This window comes from Chenopodium quinoa, unplaced genomic scaffold, assembly GCF_001683475.1.
Source record: "Chenopodium quinoa cultivar QQ74 unplaced genomic scaffold, ASM168347v1, whole genome shotgun sequence".
Taxonomy (NCBI): Eukaryota; Viridiplantae; Streptophyta; class Magnoliopsida; order Caryophyllales; family Amaranthaceae; genus Chenopodium; species Chenopodium quinoa.
The window spans coordinates 349,700-366,453 of record NW_018743593.1 but is presented as its reverse complement, the minus strand read 5'-3'; the positions used below and the strand labels follow the sequence as shown (position 1 = coordinate 366,453).

Here is a 16,754-nt window from a genome sequence, read left to right as displayed (position 1 = left end):
TTCCAATTTTACGCAATGACTAAAGGAGAGAGAAACCAATTTTGGCCAAATTACAAGATTGGAGGGAAAATTGCAAAATTTATTTCTTTAAATGACCAAATTAGTGAATTACCCCTTAATCTCTTCTTAAGTCAGTCCATTTTAGTATGCTAATCCTTTGGTCTTCACACTTCAACTATACGAGTAGTATAGAAGAGTATAGACATACTTCTGAATTTCCGGAATCCCCAAAAACAGAAAAAAAAAAAAAAAAAAAAAAAATAAAAATGGAGAAAAAAAAGGAAAAGAATCCATTTTATTTAAAACCCACTTCCCCAAAATCAAAAATATTAAAAACCCCTTCATCTCCCTCTTTTTCTTTGTTTTTCTCTCTCCAAAACCCCAAATTTTCAAACCAAATTTGATGTAATTCGTTTTGTAATCGAAGAGAAGTTTACAAAGATTGAATTTTTCTAGTATCTTGGAACTTTTTCGTACATTATATTTCTGGGTTTTATCTGCATTCATAAGCTGCTTCTAGAGGTAATGATTTTATTTACTATATTTCTCTTTTTGCTGTTAGATTTCTTGTATTTTTTTGGTTTTTTGTTTTTTTGATTTCTTTAAATTTTGTTTGGGTGTTTCAGTTTTATCTGGGTATTTGATAAGTGTTCAGATTTGGTGATCTTTTGCTGGTTTGTAGAAATATGAAGGTTGATTGATTTTGGGATTTCTGGAAGAGGTAATGAATTTCAGGGCTTAATTTTGAATTTGGGTATTGTGATTTTTTTCTGGGTTTTTGTTGATTGAATGAGATGAGGGAAGGGTTGAGGTCAAGTAGTTCGAAGAAGGAGGATGTTAAGGTTGGTTTAGAACACAGTGTTAGTAATTTGAGAAGGGTTAAAATTCCTGATTTGAATTTAGAGGATGACCCCGATGATATTTTGAGCGAGGAAGTGGAGATATTAGGCTCTGAAGTGAGCAAGGCTGATGGGAAGTCGAATGGGGTAGTATGTGAGAAAGAAGGTGTTGGTGAGGATGAGGGTAAAGGAATGGAGGTTGAGGATGGAGGGGAGGTATATGCGACTCCGGAGTTCAAATGCAGCCGTGTTGTTGGAGTTGAGGGAGAGGTGGTGGCGGCGGAGGCAGTAGGTGATGTTGATTTAAGTATGGGGGTTTGTTCAACTAGGGGAATCAATGATGAAAAGAAAATTGATGAATTTTTTGAGAATGTAGGTGGAGAGGAGAAGGCAGCAGGAGTGGAGGGGTTAAAATGTTCTGTTGATTCTGATGACCGGGCTTTGGAGTCAGCTTTAGCTGTTGATAAGAAAAAGGGTTCAGGGGATGATGAAGGGCTGGTGCGTTCAAGTGTGGAGGGTTCTAGAAGTATAAATGGTAATTGTGATGGCGAGACTGAGGATATGGAAGAGCATGTAGATGCTGATCCTAAATTGTCCAAGGATTTGCAATCAAATCTTGATGCACAAATGGAATCTCCTGAGAAGGAAAGTGTTAGTGTGGGCATTAAATGCAAGTTTGATGAAGTTGATGGTTGTAAAGGATTCAAAAAAGAGGCCAAGCAAGAAAGGGTCCAAGTTGCTGCTAGAGTTTTGAGATCCAGGGTTGTGCCAGCTAATGGTTTGGGAGAGGAAACTGAAGGCAATAGTATTGGATTCTTGCAAAGGAAAAGGAAGAGGGTAACTGATGGCCTTAAAGAAGCAGCAGTCGTAGTGGAAGATGAAAGTAGTAGATCAGCTTTGGAAAAGTCTTATGGTATTAGAAAAAGCAAGAGATCAACTGATAACTCTGGGGAGGAGTTAGTTGAGCCGAACAATGCTCGAGTTGTTTCTGAAATTGAGGATGAAAATGTGAACAATAAGCTGATTGGAAGTTCTGAAAGGAAGAGGAAGCGTGGTAGGCCAAAATTATCCAGAAATCACCCTGAAAAGGAGGTAAATCAGACTGATGAAGGACTGAACTCTGTTTCTAAAGTTGATGAGGAAGGTTTGGACAATAAATCTGCAAGTAGTTTTAAAAAGAAGAATAGACGTGGACGGCCCAGGAAAACTGCAAACGCCTTTGAAAATGAGAGAGTTGTTCCTAAGGTTGAAAATGAAGCTGGGAGGAACAACAATCCAGCAAGTTCAAAAAAGAAGGATGGACGTGGAAGGCCTAGGAAGTCTGCAAATTACCTTGAAAATGAGAAAGCTGCTCCTATAAAGGTTGAAAATGAAGGTGTAGACTTAAGCAACAGGTCTGTTGAAATTTTGACACCGAGGCGCATAAGTGGTAGGCCAAAGAGAACCGTTGATTACTCTGAAGAGCAAATAGCTCAAAAGAAGAAGAAACTCTCCTTTTCTAAAGTTGAAGATGAAGCTCCGGCTGAAGTTGAAGACAAGAGTTTAAGTGACAGGTCAGTAAGAAAATCAAAAAAGAAGGGCAAGCGCGGAAGGCCCAAGAAAGAGCCGGAAACTGATGCAGTGAAGATTGTTTGTCATGACAATGGCAAGGTAAAGGGTGACAGGGATTTAAAAGTTTCTCCTGTAGCAGCTCCTGTCAGAAGAAGCAGACGGGACAGTCATCCTCCTAAAGTATCAGAGAAGCCTAGTGATGAAGTACCTCTTGAGAAGGTAGTTCGGTCAGGTAAAAAGGTCAATTTTGTCGGACTTGATAAAGACACAGTTGGAAGATCTTCAAAAGGTGAAGAAACTCCATTACCTGAAAACAATTCACCTGCAAAGCGCAAGAGAGCTGAAATAGCTGGGTCTCTTTCTAGTGAGAAAAATGCAATAAGAAACCAAATAGTTGAAATGCTTCTGAGTGCAGGCTGGACAATTGAATATAGACCCAGGAATGGCAGAGAGTATAAGGATGCAGTTTATGTCAATCGTGAAGGAAAAACTCACTGGTCAGTTACTAAGGCATACAATTCACTTCAGCAAGAAGCTGAAGAGGGTAAGGCTAGTGAGAATTTTACCTTTAATCCATTACCAGCTGAGGTACTCAGCAAATTGTTTAGAATTGTATCCAAGACAAGATCAGACAAGAACAAGAAAAAAAAGAATAATCAAGATGGTGATACTTCTGATGAAGAAGGTTCTGCAAGTCGTAAGGCAGGAGCTAAGCAAAAACATTTTACTCTAAAAGGAAAACCCTCAGTTCGGGTTGGGGCACAAGGTAGGAGGCGGTGTGCCTTGGTGGTGCGCAGGTCTAATCAGGATTCAACTTCAGAGATTGATGGAGCCATTGCTCATTCTGGAAAGCATAGTGTTCTTGCTAGGATGATTGATTTGGGCACTGTTAGTCTGGATGGAAAAGTGCATTATAAGAACCACCATGATGCTGAATCAGTACTCGAGGGAAGCATAACAAGAGATGGCATTCATTGTTGCTGTTGCAAGGAAATAATATCAGTTTCTGATTTTGAGAACCATGCAGGGAGCAAACTTTACCAGCCCTATGAGAATATTTACCTTGAAAGTGGCTCTTCACTACTACAATGTCTGCTGGATTCCTGGAACAAACAAGATGAGACTGGTCGTTTAGGGTTTCATGGTGTCAATGTTAATGTTGATGACCCAAATGACGATACCTGTGCAATCTGTGGAGATGGCGGGGACTTGATGTGCTGTGATGGCTGTCCGTCAACATTTCACCTGGACTGTTTAGATATTGAGGTACTTGTGCTATTGAATGCCCCCCCCCCCCCCCTTCCCCCTTTTTTTTTTAACCCTGTGGCTACTGACTTTGTGTTCTTAACTAGTATGTTTTGCCCATATTTCTTGTTCCTTCTCCCCTCCTAATTTAATTAGGGTGTGGGGTTGGATCGGTGGGTGGATATAGATTAGGGATTTAATCAACTTAGGCAATAATCTAAATATGCTTAGGGGTTATTACAGCTTTCTTGTTTAGCTGACATGTTAAGATTAAACATAATTTTTCCTGGTATGCGGAATATTTTATAAAATGTGCATTAGCTTCTTGTTAAGCAGACATATTCTTCTTAGATGTCGAAAAATTTCGGTTGTCAATTTTATTTCATTCGGTTTGGATTAGACATTTTCTTTGTAGAATTGGCTGATAGTTGCCAATTGCATATTTGTTACTGGTGTTAACAATAAAAACTATGCCTTAGTTTGAATTAGGCATTTTCTTTGTAGAATTGGCTGTTAGTTGGCGATTGCATCACAATAAATTTTATGCTGAGTATCTGCATACTGGCAGTTATTGCTAATTAAGATATGTGCTATATTCTGTTAGGAGGCTATCAGCTTTTGCTACGTGAAGACTGCAGTGTATGTTAATGTTGACATTTTTCTATAAAAGTCTCATAGAATTATTGAAACTGTATCTCATTGAAACTATATTTTCGGTGAACAAAAGTATCTTATGTCATCCAATTTTTTTTATTGTAAGCTAAGTAACAAAATTTATTATTGTTCGTATGCAAATGTCTGGATTATGGACTAGCTGTGTTCAGATATGTGAGTTGCTGATTTTTTATTTGGACGTTGGATGTTTGAGCACTAATGTGGTATATGTTTTAAGTGTGTTGGTAAATGTTAGGTAACTCAGTCAGTAGAGGGACTAGAAAATAGTTACTTTTGATAGTTTATATCTTCTGTTTTTACATCTGCAGGAATTTCCTTTGGGTGAATGGCACTGTGTTTTTTGTTCGTGCAAATTTTGTGGTGTAGGTGGTGATTCTGCAACTGCAACAGAGGAAGTTGAGAGTGATACAGTCTCTTCTCAATTGGTCACTTGCACTTTTTGTGAGGAAAAATGTAACTGCCACAATTCTGTATTCCAAATAGCTTCATTTTCTTGTAACTAACTGGCTAACAACTGTTATTGACAAGTTTCTGCTGTTTTCACTGTAGATCACAAATCATGTATCAGGGAGGAGGACGATCTCTCTGCCAAATCTCGAAGGCCATACTTTTGTGGGAGAAACTGTGCACAGGTTTGACAATTATTTTTATACTCCTTCCGTCCCATAATATAATTCCTATTTGTGTTTTTCATGGTATTCAAGAAATAGAAGGAGAAAGTGAATAGAATACATTAGTAAAATTGAAAAGTACAATCATAGACAAAAGTTAGAGAGAGAAAGTGGAAAAAAGTACAAGCCATGTGCAAAATTCAAGGGTAAATTAGGAAGTACAATGAATAAAGTTAAAAAAAGTGGGGGTCTAATGGTTTTTACATGCTTTCCAAATATAGAAATAGGAATAATATTTTGGTTCTCAAAAATAGGAAAACAAGAACTATATTATGGGACGGAGGGAGTATATTATTTCCTTTGGTTTTGCTGACACTCAAAATGAAGTGCTTCTATATCTTAGACAAAAGTTAGAGAGAACATGAAGCATGAAAATAGAATACATTAGTAAAAGTGAAAAGTACAATCATAGACAAAAGTTAGAGAGAGAAAGTGGAAAAAAGTACAAGCCATGTGCAAAATTCAAGGGTAAATTAGGAAGTACAATGAATAAAGTTAAAAAAAGTGGGGGTCTAATGGTCTTTACATGCTTTCCAAAAATAGAAATAGGAATAATATATTGGTTCTCGAAAGTAGGAAAACAGGAACTATATTATGGGACGGAGGGAGTATATTATTCCCTTTGGTTTTGCTGACACTCAAAATGAAGTGCTTCTATATCTTCGATCTTGCCTGCTTCGTGGGTATAGAAGGGCCTGATTTAAAAGTTTGAGATGTTGGGATTTTAAATAAGGATGCCTTGTTAAATCTAAGTAGCTTATTAGAGCCACCTCATATGCAAGTATTATATTATGATATGATATGCAATTTGCCACTTTTTTTGTAAAATTGGGCTAAAATTACCTCTTTTGTGTTATAATCCACCTTTTCAGAATGCGTTCATTGGGGTTTAGAGTATTATGTAACACTGAGCTTATCTTATAGCATCTTTACGCCAAAGCATGAAATAATTATATGGAATATTGTTTTCTGTCATAGAATGCTGCTTACATTAACTCTGAATTTGGCTATTTATCTACTACCTCCGCTTCAGGTTCCTCGCAACAAAGGACATGTTTGCGGACTCTTAGGCAAAAGATTGAAAGCATGATTATTGAAAAATAAGAGTATATGCTTAATTGTTAATCCAACCCAAAAAAAAAGGAAAAACAAATTCAACCTTAATTAAATAAATAATCCACCACCACCGACACCATCAAGCAGCATCAAAACCAACCACCCCCACCCTACATTACCGAAACCACCTACCGCCACCCATCACCACCCACGAACCCAACACCACCTACATACCCAACACCACCCAGGAACAGCACCTAAGCGCTGCAGCAACCATTGTACCCAGCACAATCAAAACCCGAAATCGGCTACCTACCGTATCCAGCACAATCACAACCCCAAAACCACCATACCCAGCACAATCAAAACCCCAAAACCACCATACCCAGCACAATCAAAACCCCAAAACCACCATACCCAGCACAATCAAAACCCCAAAACCACCATACCCCGCAGCAATCCACCGTACCTAGCACAATCAAAACCCCAAAACCAAACCCACGAACCCTCAATCAAAACCCAGGACCTTCAGTCGAACCCAGAACCCCAATCAAACCTACAATCGAAACCAAAACCAAACTCACAATCGAAACCAAAATTGAACCCTCAATCAAACCGACGCACCCACGATGTCACCGCACCCACGAACCTAGCAACCACGAACAAACCAACCACGAACCCACAAATTCTTCTCTATCATCAATTAAAGCTTTAATTGGTCAAATCTAACCGTCAAAACTCTTCAAAATTTAGATCTTGAGTTTTGATGGTTAAATTTGATTATAAAACCTTCGATTTTGGGTTGCATTGGCACTGAGGATGGTGGTGTTGGTGATGGTGGTAATTGCCATTAAAGATGGTGTTGGTGGTTGGTAGGTGGTGGTTGCCATTAAAGATGGTGGTATTGGTGGTCGGTGGTAGTGGCGGTGGTGATGGTGGTGGTTTCCATTGAAGGTGGTGGATTATGAAGGAAGAGAGAGAAAACTTATGAAGGAAGATGTTGAATTTAGATGGAGGAGGGGAATGGATTTGGTGTTAAGGTGAAATTAATTAACCTTGGGGATTCATGTAATAGGATTAGATTTATAATTTAATTAGGATGTCTAAAAAAAAGTAAGGGTAAAATAGTCATTTTGCGGGCAAAAACTTACTAAATAAGGAAAGAAAAATATTTGTTGCAAGTAATGTGAAGTGACCATTTTAGGAAATTGTTGCGAGTAATATGAAGCGGAGGTAGTATTTGTTTAGTTCAGAGATGAGAAGCAATTACTCTTCCAATACATGATGAGATTGATAAATCCTTGATCTGTGTGCGATAACTATAAGCTACTTTACTTGGGTACAGAGGGAAAGCTTTTATTTCATATTTAGAAAGGGATTAAACTATAAATCACCTCAAGCCGAGGTTTCCTTAAACTGGTCTCTACTTGATCTCTCATATATTAATTACCTTTTTTCGTTATCTCACCAGCTCACCTTCATTACATATATGGTTTTCAGGACTTAGAAAAGAGTCTTTCAGTATTACAGAACTTGGTTATTAAGTGGCTAACTTTTACATGTGTTGGCAGTGTGTTAATCTGCTGACTGCTTTGGGAATATACTTCATGATTTCTGCCTTGTTATACTCTACACCTTCATAATATTTAACTTTTGTTTTGTTAAGTTGTGTAACCAATATAATTCTAACTACTACTTTTGCGTGTAGATGTCTGAGCGGTTAAAGAGTCTTCTTGGAGCAAAATGTGATTTGGGAGATGGATATTCGTGGACTCTACTTCAACGGTCTGACTTCAAAGAAGAATCTGTTATCTTGGAACCCCAAAAGATTCAAAACAATTCTAAATTGGCTGTGGCTCTCTCTGTCATGGAGGAATGTTTTTTGCCTATCTTTGACCAAAGAAGTGGTGTCAATTTGATACGCCATGTCATCTATAGCTGTGGGTAAGAACTTGTCCATTGTTTTATGCAAGTTATTCATGTGTGTATCCTGTTATTTCTTCCTTCAGTTTTGTTTTCTTTTTCTGCAAGAGTTCCATTCTCATCATCCTTCTCATATGCGCGTTAATTCTGTAATTTCTTGGATAAGGTAATCTATGACTTTCTGGAATTTCCCCATTTATATATCATCTGTAACTCTGGGTGTCTTTTATCGTCACTTTTTCAATCATTTGTTAGGCCTATATTCTTATGTATTTGCTATATTCAATGTTGTTAATCTTATTGTACATATCTTGAAACTAATTCTTCTAGTCTTGCTTCTCATAGCTGTGTATTTCCCTTATTGTTCTATTAGTGAGTCCTATACTCTTATGTGTTCTAATGCCTAATAGTTCATTGGCTTTTTTATACAATCCACTTGCTCAGATTTTTTTTTTTTTGTCTTTATCTTTTCCTGATGTGTTTTGGTCCTCTTCATGCAGGTCGAATTTTAACCGATTAAATTTTAGCAGCTTTTTAACTGTTGTATTAGAGAAAGGAGATGAAGTTATATCTGCAGCTTCCATCAGGTAGTTCTGTTTAGAAATAAATCCACTGGGCATGTTCTTCTCAAGTTGCTATCTACTAAGCCCTTGTTTCGAGTTAGTTTGATAACAAGATTAAAAATTATGAAATTAGTTTTTTGTATTGTTGCTTTGCAGTCTTGGATAGTTATATACTTATTGGTAGAAGGTAGGTAACTTTGAATGATATGTAACTTTTAGAGGTTGGGGAGGGGAAATAGAGATGTTATAGACTTAAATGGATTATACGAGATATAGAGACAACTAAATGAAAATCTACAAGAAAGATTAGTATAGGAGGGAGATATTTTATCTTTATATTCTCAACCAATTTAATCGCTACATAGTAATTATGCACAATTTTATAAATCGAAGAACATTGTGTCTTTGTGTCTTTTTTCTTTTCCTGGTTTAAGATTTGTAACTTGTAACAGATATAACTGTTAGTTTTGATGTCTTCCTGAAGCCAGCCCTCCTTATCACATGCTTGGTACTCTTTAAGTATGATCTTTAATCCTGTAACCTTCTTCCGATGCCCCTAATAACATAGTTTGAGTTTTCTAAAAGATATATTAGAATTTTAGAAACATTTCTTATCCCTCTTACTTGACAGTTTTTGTCTACATTTTATTACGACCAACAATCACCTTGGATATTTATAAGGGTGGTTTTGGTTACTGGTTAAATCTTGGTATTGAGATTGTCTGAATTGGGGAAAAGTTATGAGATACATGACAGTGGATGGAGTTTCCTTTTTTGGATGAGCAATATGATATGTACTAGGAAGTTGCAAGTCTTGTAACTGAATTGGTTTAGAGGAACCACCGTTGCTCTATCCTTGCCCTTAACATTTTTTTTAAATAATTTTTTTTAATCTGCTCTTTGCCTCTTTCCCTTGAATTTTAATTTAAAATTTATCAATAAGATCTTTTCTCTCTTGCTGGAATTTCCAAATATTCCAAATATTGAAGATGAGCTGTCTTTTGTACTCACTTCTAGATTTTGAATCCTAGTTTATCTCTCAGTTGGTTTATGGATCGAGCATCAGAGGTTTAGGCAAAAATGAAATTTTGATGTGGATGTTTTAGATGATGTGTAGCAAGGTGTCCAAACAGTTCTGAACATCTCCTTTGTTATTAAAAGATGTGTGATTCTTTTATCTATGATTTGGAAGACTCATTGTCTTAGTTGTGCTGTGTGTAAAGGAAAAATTGACAGGAATATTATGACCTTTGCTCGATCCGCCATAAATAAAACACCTTTTGATAATCCTCCAATAAAACGACCTTTGCACACGATCTTTCATAAATGGGGCAAAACTGCTTGGTAATCGTTTAATGGGTTAGTATAACACGTGTCACTTTGTAATTGGTTTATTTAATTATTTTATTTTTATAAAAATGATTTTAATAAAAAAAAAAAATTGATTTTAATTAACAAAAAAAAAAAAATTCCCTCAATTCCCATGAACCCCCACCTATCTCCCCACTGTCACGACCTCACCATAAAGGCCTGGTGGTTGGGTCTGGTGGTTACGTTTAGGGTGAGTAGAAGAGAGAGAGGTGGGAAAGGTATTAGATCTGGGATGAGAAGGAGAAAGAGGTGGACGGGTTTGGCCTATGAAGGAGAGAGAGGTGGTAGGTTTGGGCTGCGAAGGAGAGGGAGAGGTATCGGGTCTGGGCGGAGTTGGCGGGGCTGCCAGAATTGGAAGGGGAAGGGGTTGTGGTGGTTGGATATTGGAAGCTTAAATTGCTTTGTTAATTAGTGGCCGAAGTTTTCGCCGCTGCTTAATTATGTGCGATGGTTGTTGGTGAAGGTGGAATGGTGGCTGAGATTAGCTCAGTGATGGTGGGCACGCAGGGGTTGCGGGTTGCTTGAGGTGCTGCTGGGCAGTTTTGTGCGACTGTTCGGTTGCGGCATGGTGGTGGAAATGTGGAGGTAGGAGTTGTGCGGTGTTGAGAGAAGGTGGGGCTGTGATTCTGTGAGGTCTATGGTGGCTGGGCGGTTATGGTGGCATGAGGTGGAGCTGGTTGTGAGGTGAGGTGGCTTTGGGTGGCCGGAGAAATGTTCAGAGCAGATGCTGAACGTGAGGGTTTTTTTTTTTTTTTTTTTTTTTTTAAATTTTTTTAAAAAATTAATATCATTAATTTAAAAGAAATATGTTAAAATTTAAATTAAAATATTGTAACTAATTGTAATGTGACACATGTCCTTCATTAACCTATTAAACAAGTTACCGGTTTTTTATCCTATTTTTGGAAGATGATGTGCAAAGGTCATTTTATTGGGGGATTATCAAAAGATTGTTTTATTAATGGCGGAAGGTCATAATATTCCTGTCAAATTTTTCTTTCTTAAAATCAAGTCCTCTAATTTAATTTTAACCAAAGTGTGGTGATGTCTAGAAATGTTGTCTAAAGTGCTGTAATTGAAATTCGGCTTCAGTTTATTTGAGTGTATCCAAGAACAACTAGGAGCATATACTCTGTATTAAGAATGTAAATGTTTAATTTTTTTTGTTTAACTATGATTTGCTAGGAACCATAAAAATCACAAATCTGAATTAAAAAAGAGGTTAGTATTAAGTGTGCATCCTTTGATTCTCCCTGCCCTTTCCTTACCTTGAATGGTTTTGCATTGGACCCTCAATACCTTGTTACTATTTTCTCCTTACTAATTTGCTTCTTTTACGATGTCTTTGAATTGCATGTTATACGTAAAGGGGGCGGAGAGAAGGGAGTTTGTGTTTTCCATCCTAAAATTTACGTTATTGGAAGATTTGATTTATGAAATGGAATAAAATCTGAATTCTTCCCACAATCTATAAGCATTTAACTATTTAAGAGGAACATTGTATTCAAACGCAATATTAGACTGTTTCCTTTCTGTAAAGTAAGATTGTGTATGATATGTGAATCATAAATTGATGGGTTACCATATCCATCTTGTATGTTGTATCATGAGATTTCTATTGCATAAGCTTGCAAACTTCCTGGCTATCTACCCCCCTTTCATGCATCAATTTGTGATTGGCTGATTTTTTGCGTTTAGAATCTGTTGGAAACAGCCCCTTAATTATGGCTGGGGGTTAGATGCACATATCTAGCTGGCCATAATCCTATTTAAATGGGTGATGTTTGGTTTAGTTTTCGAGTAGGTGGTAGAATAGGTTCTCTTTCGTTGGCATGTGCTTCTTACAAAATTACGAGTAAAACAAGAAACTTCACAAGTTTAATTTTGGATGTCAAGGTGCATTTTGTATCTTGCTGTAGTGATGACGATCTTATTTTTCTAAGATGCATTTTTTGCAAAGCCTACGTATTTCCACAGCTCACCTACATATATACTGTTCACACCCAAATACCAACCGTTGCATTTTTTTTCCCCATTTGTGTTGAGCAGAATTCGTGGGAAGCAGCTTGCAGAAATGCCATTTATTGGCACACGTAATGTTTACAGGCGCAAAGGAATGTGCAGACGTCTACTTGCTGCAATTGGACAGGTGCGTTGACCACCTCTAATGCCTCATGTTGCCATATTGGGTCAACTCTTAGTTGTCTTTTTGAGAGTTCTTATTATTGATGTGATTGTTGACCACCTCGGTGATGATTCTGTGTGTTGCTGAATTTTATTGAGCTATAAATTGATTTAAATGCATGCAAATTGTTCAATATTATTTTCATTTCTCTTGACGGGCTACCTATAATTTGTGGGGTAAACACAAAAGCTTTGGAAACTGGAACTTGGAAACATTGTGGAATTAACATCAAGAAATTCACTTGATTTCCATTTGTTTAAGGGAAATGCTGCAATCACTTGATCGAGTTGATGTATTATCCATGTTACACAACTAGGAGATTATTTATAACTTTTGTTCACCTATGGTTCTTCATATACTTCCTCCGTTTTGCTATTATTACCCCACTTGCCTTGTAAGGAAGTTTCATAAATATTGCACCATACCAATTATGGACACTTGTTTCTTTATTTATGTTTACAATCACATAAGCAATTTTGTATTTTTTTTCCTCTCTTCCTTTTTCCCACTACCAAGAACTTTATATACTTCCTCCATTTTGCTATTATTACACCACTTGCCTTGTAAGGAAGTTTCATAAATATTGCACCATACCAATTATGGACACTTGTTTCTTTATTTATGTTTACAATCACATAAGAAATTTTGTATTTTTTTTCCTCTCTTCCTTTTTCCCACTACCAAGAACTTCATATACTTCCTCCATTTTGCTATTATTACACCACTTGCCTTGTAAGGAAGTTTCATAAATATTACACCATACCAATTATGGACACTTGTTTCTTTATTTATGTTTACAATCACATAAGCAATTTTGTATTTTTTCATCTCTTCCTTTTTCCCACTACCAAGAATATTGCCCCACCTCCCCCCCCCCCCATGATGGTATATTACTTGAACGGAGGAAGTATTGAAAATTGCAGTAATGGGGGGATTACTTGTGTTTCTTGGCTAGGCTTTGTGATACCATAAGTCCATAAGAAGATCTAGGTTTCTGGTAATATTCTCTTACTGACTGTTGAGGCTGTGGGGACTTTTTTCATACTGAAGGCTGATCAATCCTCTGTTGGTGAAAAAGCATAGAGCAGACTTGTAGTGTTTTTTTACATGCCCTTTATTTTCTTGGTTGATTAATGGTTGGTGATACTTGTAGCATATTTTTTGAAGATATGCAATAGAGGATATTGTAGTATCATTTAAGCACGTCTTACAACCTTGCATTGCAACTCTTGTATCTCAAATTTTTATTATCTTTATCATGTTCAGGCTCTTGGCACTCTAGAGATTGAGAACCTAGTCATCCCTGCTATTACTGAACTTACGAATACATGGACTTCAGTATTTGGTTTCAACCCTCTAGAAGAATCTATAAGAAGGGAAATGAGATCAATGAATATGTTGGTATTTGCGCACACTGATATGCTGCAAAAACCGATTGTAAATCAACAGTTTGCTGAGAAAAGCACATCCTTTATAGGTTTGTATATTTTTTAATCATCTCTAGTTTGCATATTTCTTAATTTTGTAGATGCTTTTCTAAATAAAACCCTGATCTCTATTATGAAATTGATTTTATTTATTAATTTATCAGAGAAAGATGCGGATTCTGGTGTATCTCAGAATGACCAGATAGACTGTCCTGCTGTTAAAACTGATGCTGATAAACCTGAGATTGATGATGGCTGTTTGAATGGTAAATTTGACTTGAATTGTGTTGCTCCTAATGCCCCTGACTCGTCGTCTGATGAAAAATGTCTGGTTCATCCTGATTCTGATGCTGAGAACTGTGAAGATGATGTAAAAAGAAGAATGAATTACGGAGATGATAAAAATGATGATGGCCGAACTGGGGTGTCTGATATTGTAATGAATTCTTCTGAGCTTAGGACCCTGCATCCCGACTTGAATTTGATGGCGGAAACTGATTCTTTTTCTGATGAGAAAAGTCATGGCTGTCATGGTCCTGATACTATGAACTTTGATGAGGTAGCAAAAAGTACCTCAAATTCTTCTGGTCTTACTAATGTCAAGGAGTGCTGTACCGTTGAAAGTGACGATGATCAAAATGGGGATTCTACTTCTGTCAGAAGTTCTGAGGAAAAGGTTCTTAAATATGACTTGAATTTAGAGGGAAAGGTCTTGGAGGACGATGACAGTTTGCGTTCCAATTCGACAAGTGTTGGAGCCCCATTTTCCAGACTAGATGGGCAAGAATCAATTGACCATTTGACAACGCAAGGAAATGATAACCTATTGGAAGTGACTAACTGTTGTAGCAGCCAAAATGTAGATGGTGAAACAGGGCCTTCAGCTTTTCCTGCAGCTGGTCAGGTGTCAGAAATAAAATACTCTGAAGTTGAGACAAGTAAAGCTAATGATTTGGGATCCAATACTGGGGACCTTACTGCTGGAGCTGAGTTGCTTACAAAATCTACCAAGTGTTCTGACTCTGAGTCTAAAAATTCATTAGTAGTGTGCACTAGGGTCGCACAGGTCACTACTGAGTCCTCGTGTAATCTAAGCTCTGCTGCTGGTGAGAGCTGTGTTGCTGGTGTATTTCATGGCAGTGGCATGGCTAAGGTAATACTGCACAGCATTACTAAGATTAAGCTTGCCTTGTTTTAAATCTTTAGCCAATCTTTAATTATAGTTAGTTGGCTGTGATGTGCCTCTTAAATAGTAGCCTTTTATTGATTTTGTGGAAAAATGCATTTCTTGCTCATCTTGCTAACTTGGCTAGTATTATCAGATTTCATTTTTATTAATTCCCTTTTTTTTTTTTTACAAATAATCAACCACTTATACTTTATTTTTGTACGGAGTTAGGCAATACAATTTAACTGTCCATTATTATAGAATTTTGACATCTTCACTTAACCAATGTAGTAATTCTGTGGAATTAAGGCCTTAAGGGTGTTCTGAGAAAGTTCAAAAATTGACATACTAATTTAGCGTTTTAGCAAGTGACCTACTCTATTATTTTTGGAAGGACTGTGAACTGTGGCCCTTATTTTGTTTGTTTTTTTTGCTGAGGGTTGTTTTTTTTGTTTTTGTTTTTGTTTTTTTTGATAATTAGATAGAAATTCTCAATATTTTTTTGACTTAAGCTCCCTGCCTCTCCATTCTTCACACAAATTATTCATCCACCATATGAGCCATCTTCATATCCTTGTACCTCTTGATGTGTCATATGAGTATGAAAACAAATGTCTAGTGCATGCAAAAATGCCTTTCCTCTGAGATTTAGCTTATTTACTTGGTATTTAGTTATTCAATTTATAACTTACATCTCCGTTTATGTGGTTGAATATATATTTTTTTTCTGCATTTAATCCATTGAAAACTTTTGCAGGTTGGTCCAACAAAATCTTAGGTGAAGAGAGATCTCAAGGTGAAAGTAGATACGCCATTGTATAAATCTTTTAGTAGGCAGATTAAAGACCGACCATCATAGCTCATTCACACCTTGTTCATAGCCTGTGCAGTTAGTATGTTGTAGTTTGCAGTTTTATCTTCATTTTCTTCTTGTCCTTTGCGACCCCCTTATATGACCGAATCTGAGAAGCAAATCATTAAACGAGGAGCATGAATGGGGAATTATTGTACCTTTACCAGTGTACATTTTGGTATAGTATTAGCATTATGACAGTGACCAGTTTTCAGTATCTTGACAGGAAGGCAGATAATCTTAGACCTTTAGGTATGCACATTCTTTTCTTTGTTGCATTGTTTTTCAATTTACTCTGATTGTACTGAGTTCAGGGTCTCCAATGACTATATCCAGGGTTGATGAATCCTTTGCTTACGTGCAGATTGCTGACCATTTTTTACAATACTCAACGCAGCAAAAGTCCTCTTGCAAGGGTTGCTGTCTTTTGATATGAAACATTGCAGACGCCATTGTTAGTTGATTCAAACATTCATTTGGCGGACTTTTGTTATTGTACATTCCATGAACTCCTTATGGGATCCTTTTGAGTAGCTAGGCACATCCTTTACATAGGCTAAGAGGGCCACAGTATAGTTATGTTTAAGAGTATCATCTTAGGTTATCATTCTATGGCCCCTTGCTTTTGTTTTTTGTAAATGGAAAGAAGAAACAATGAAACAGGCTCTTTTGCTGATTTTATACAGTAACTGTTGACTTTGCGCCTCCTATAACAGCCAGTCCTTGTTTCAGGCGACCAGAGCATAGAGCGAGACAATTATTGGAAAATGTACACTCATAATTGGATATGGGAGCGTAAAATTCAGTTTCGAGCGTGAAAGTCATTGTATTGCTTGGTGCAAAGACCATTTTTAAACTATTTTTGTTTTTTTTTTATTACTGTTCACGGAGTTTTAATTTAATTCACCATATACAACCAAAAACTTTCTAATTTAATATATGCCATTAAGTTCTTGTGAAATGTCACAAAATACCTTTTTTATAGCTGCCTTTGGCAAACCGTTTGGGATATTATACTAATTCACCATATACCCATGTTTATAAAGTTATTTCACCATATACTATTAATTAAAAGATATTTCACTATATACCTAGAAATTACAACGGTTATTTTTTGTAAACAAAAAATTAGTAGTTGACTGTTATAACGGATAGTTTATGTATATAAACATAATAGTTGAGGGATAGAAGCAGCGCTTCACCCTTCTCAAAGCATTTGCAAAGATG

The 16,754-nt window shown here is 36.7% G+C and overlaps 1 protein-coding gene across 1 annotated transcript; it reads left to right on the top strand.

The window, feature by feature from the left end:
• Window positions 1-293: 293 nt before the first annotated feature.
• Window positions 294-16,386, top strand: LOC110682747. The gene is made up of 11 exons (XM_021859070.1): window positions 294-522; window positions 627-3,656; window positions 4,619-4,763; window positions 4,860-4,942; window positions 7,746-7,981; window positions 8,461-8,547; window positions 11,944-12,043; window positions 13,346-13,556; window positions 13,671-14,659; window positions 15,432-15,779; window positions 15,892-16,386. Exons 2-10 carry the CDS (start codon window positions 795-797, stop codon window positions 15,450-15,452), a joined length of 4,734 nt encoding a protein of 1,577 aa, XP_021714762.1. The 5' UTR covers window positions 294-522; window positions 627-794; the 3' UTR covers window positions 15,453-15,779; window positions 15,892-16,386.
• The last annotated feature ends 368 nt before the right edge of the window (window positions 16,387-16,754 follow it).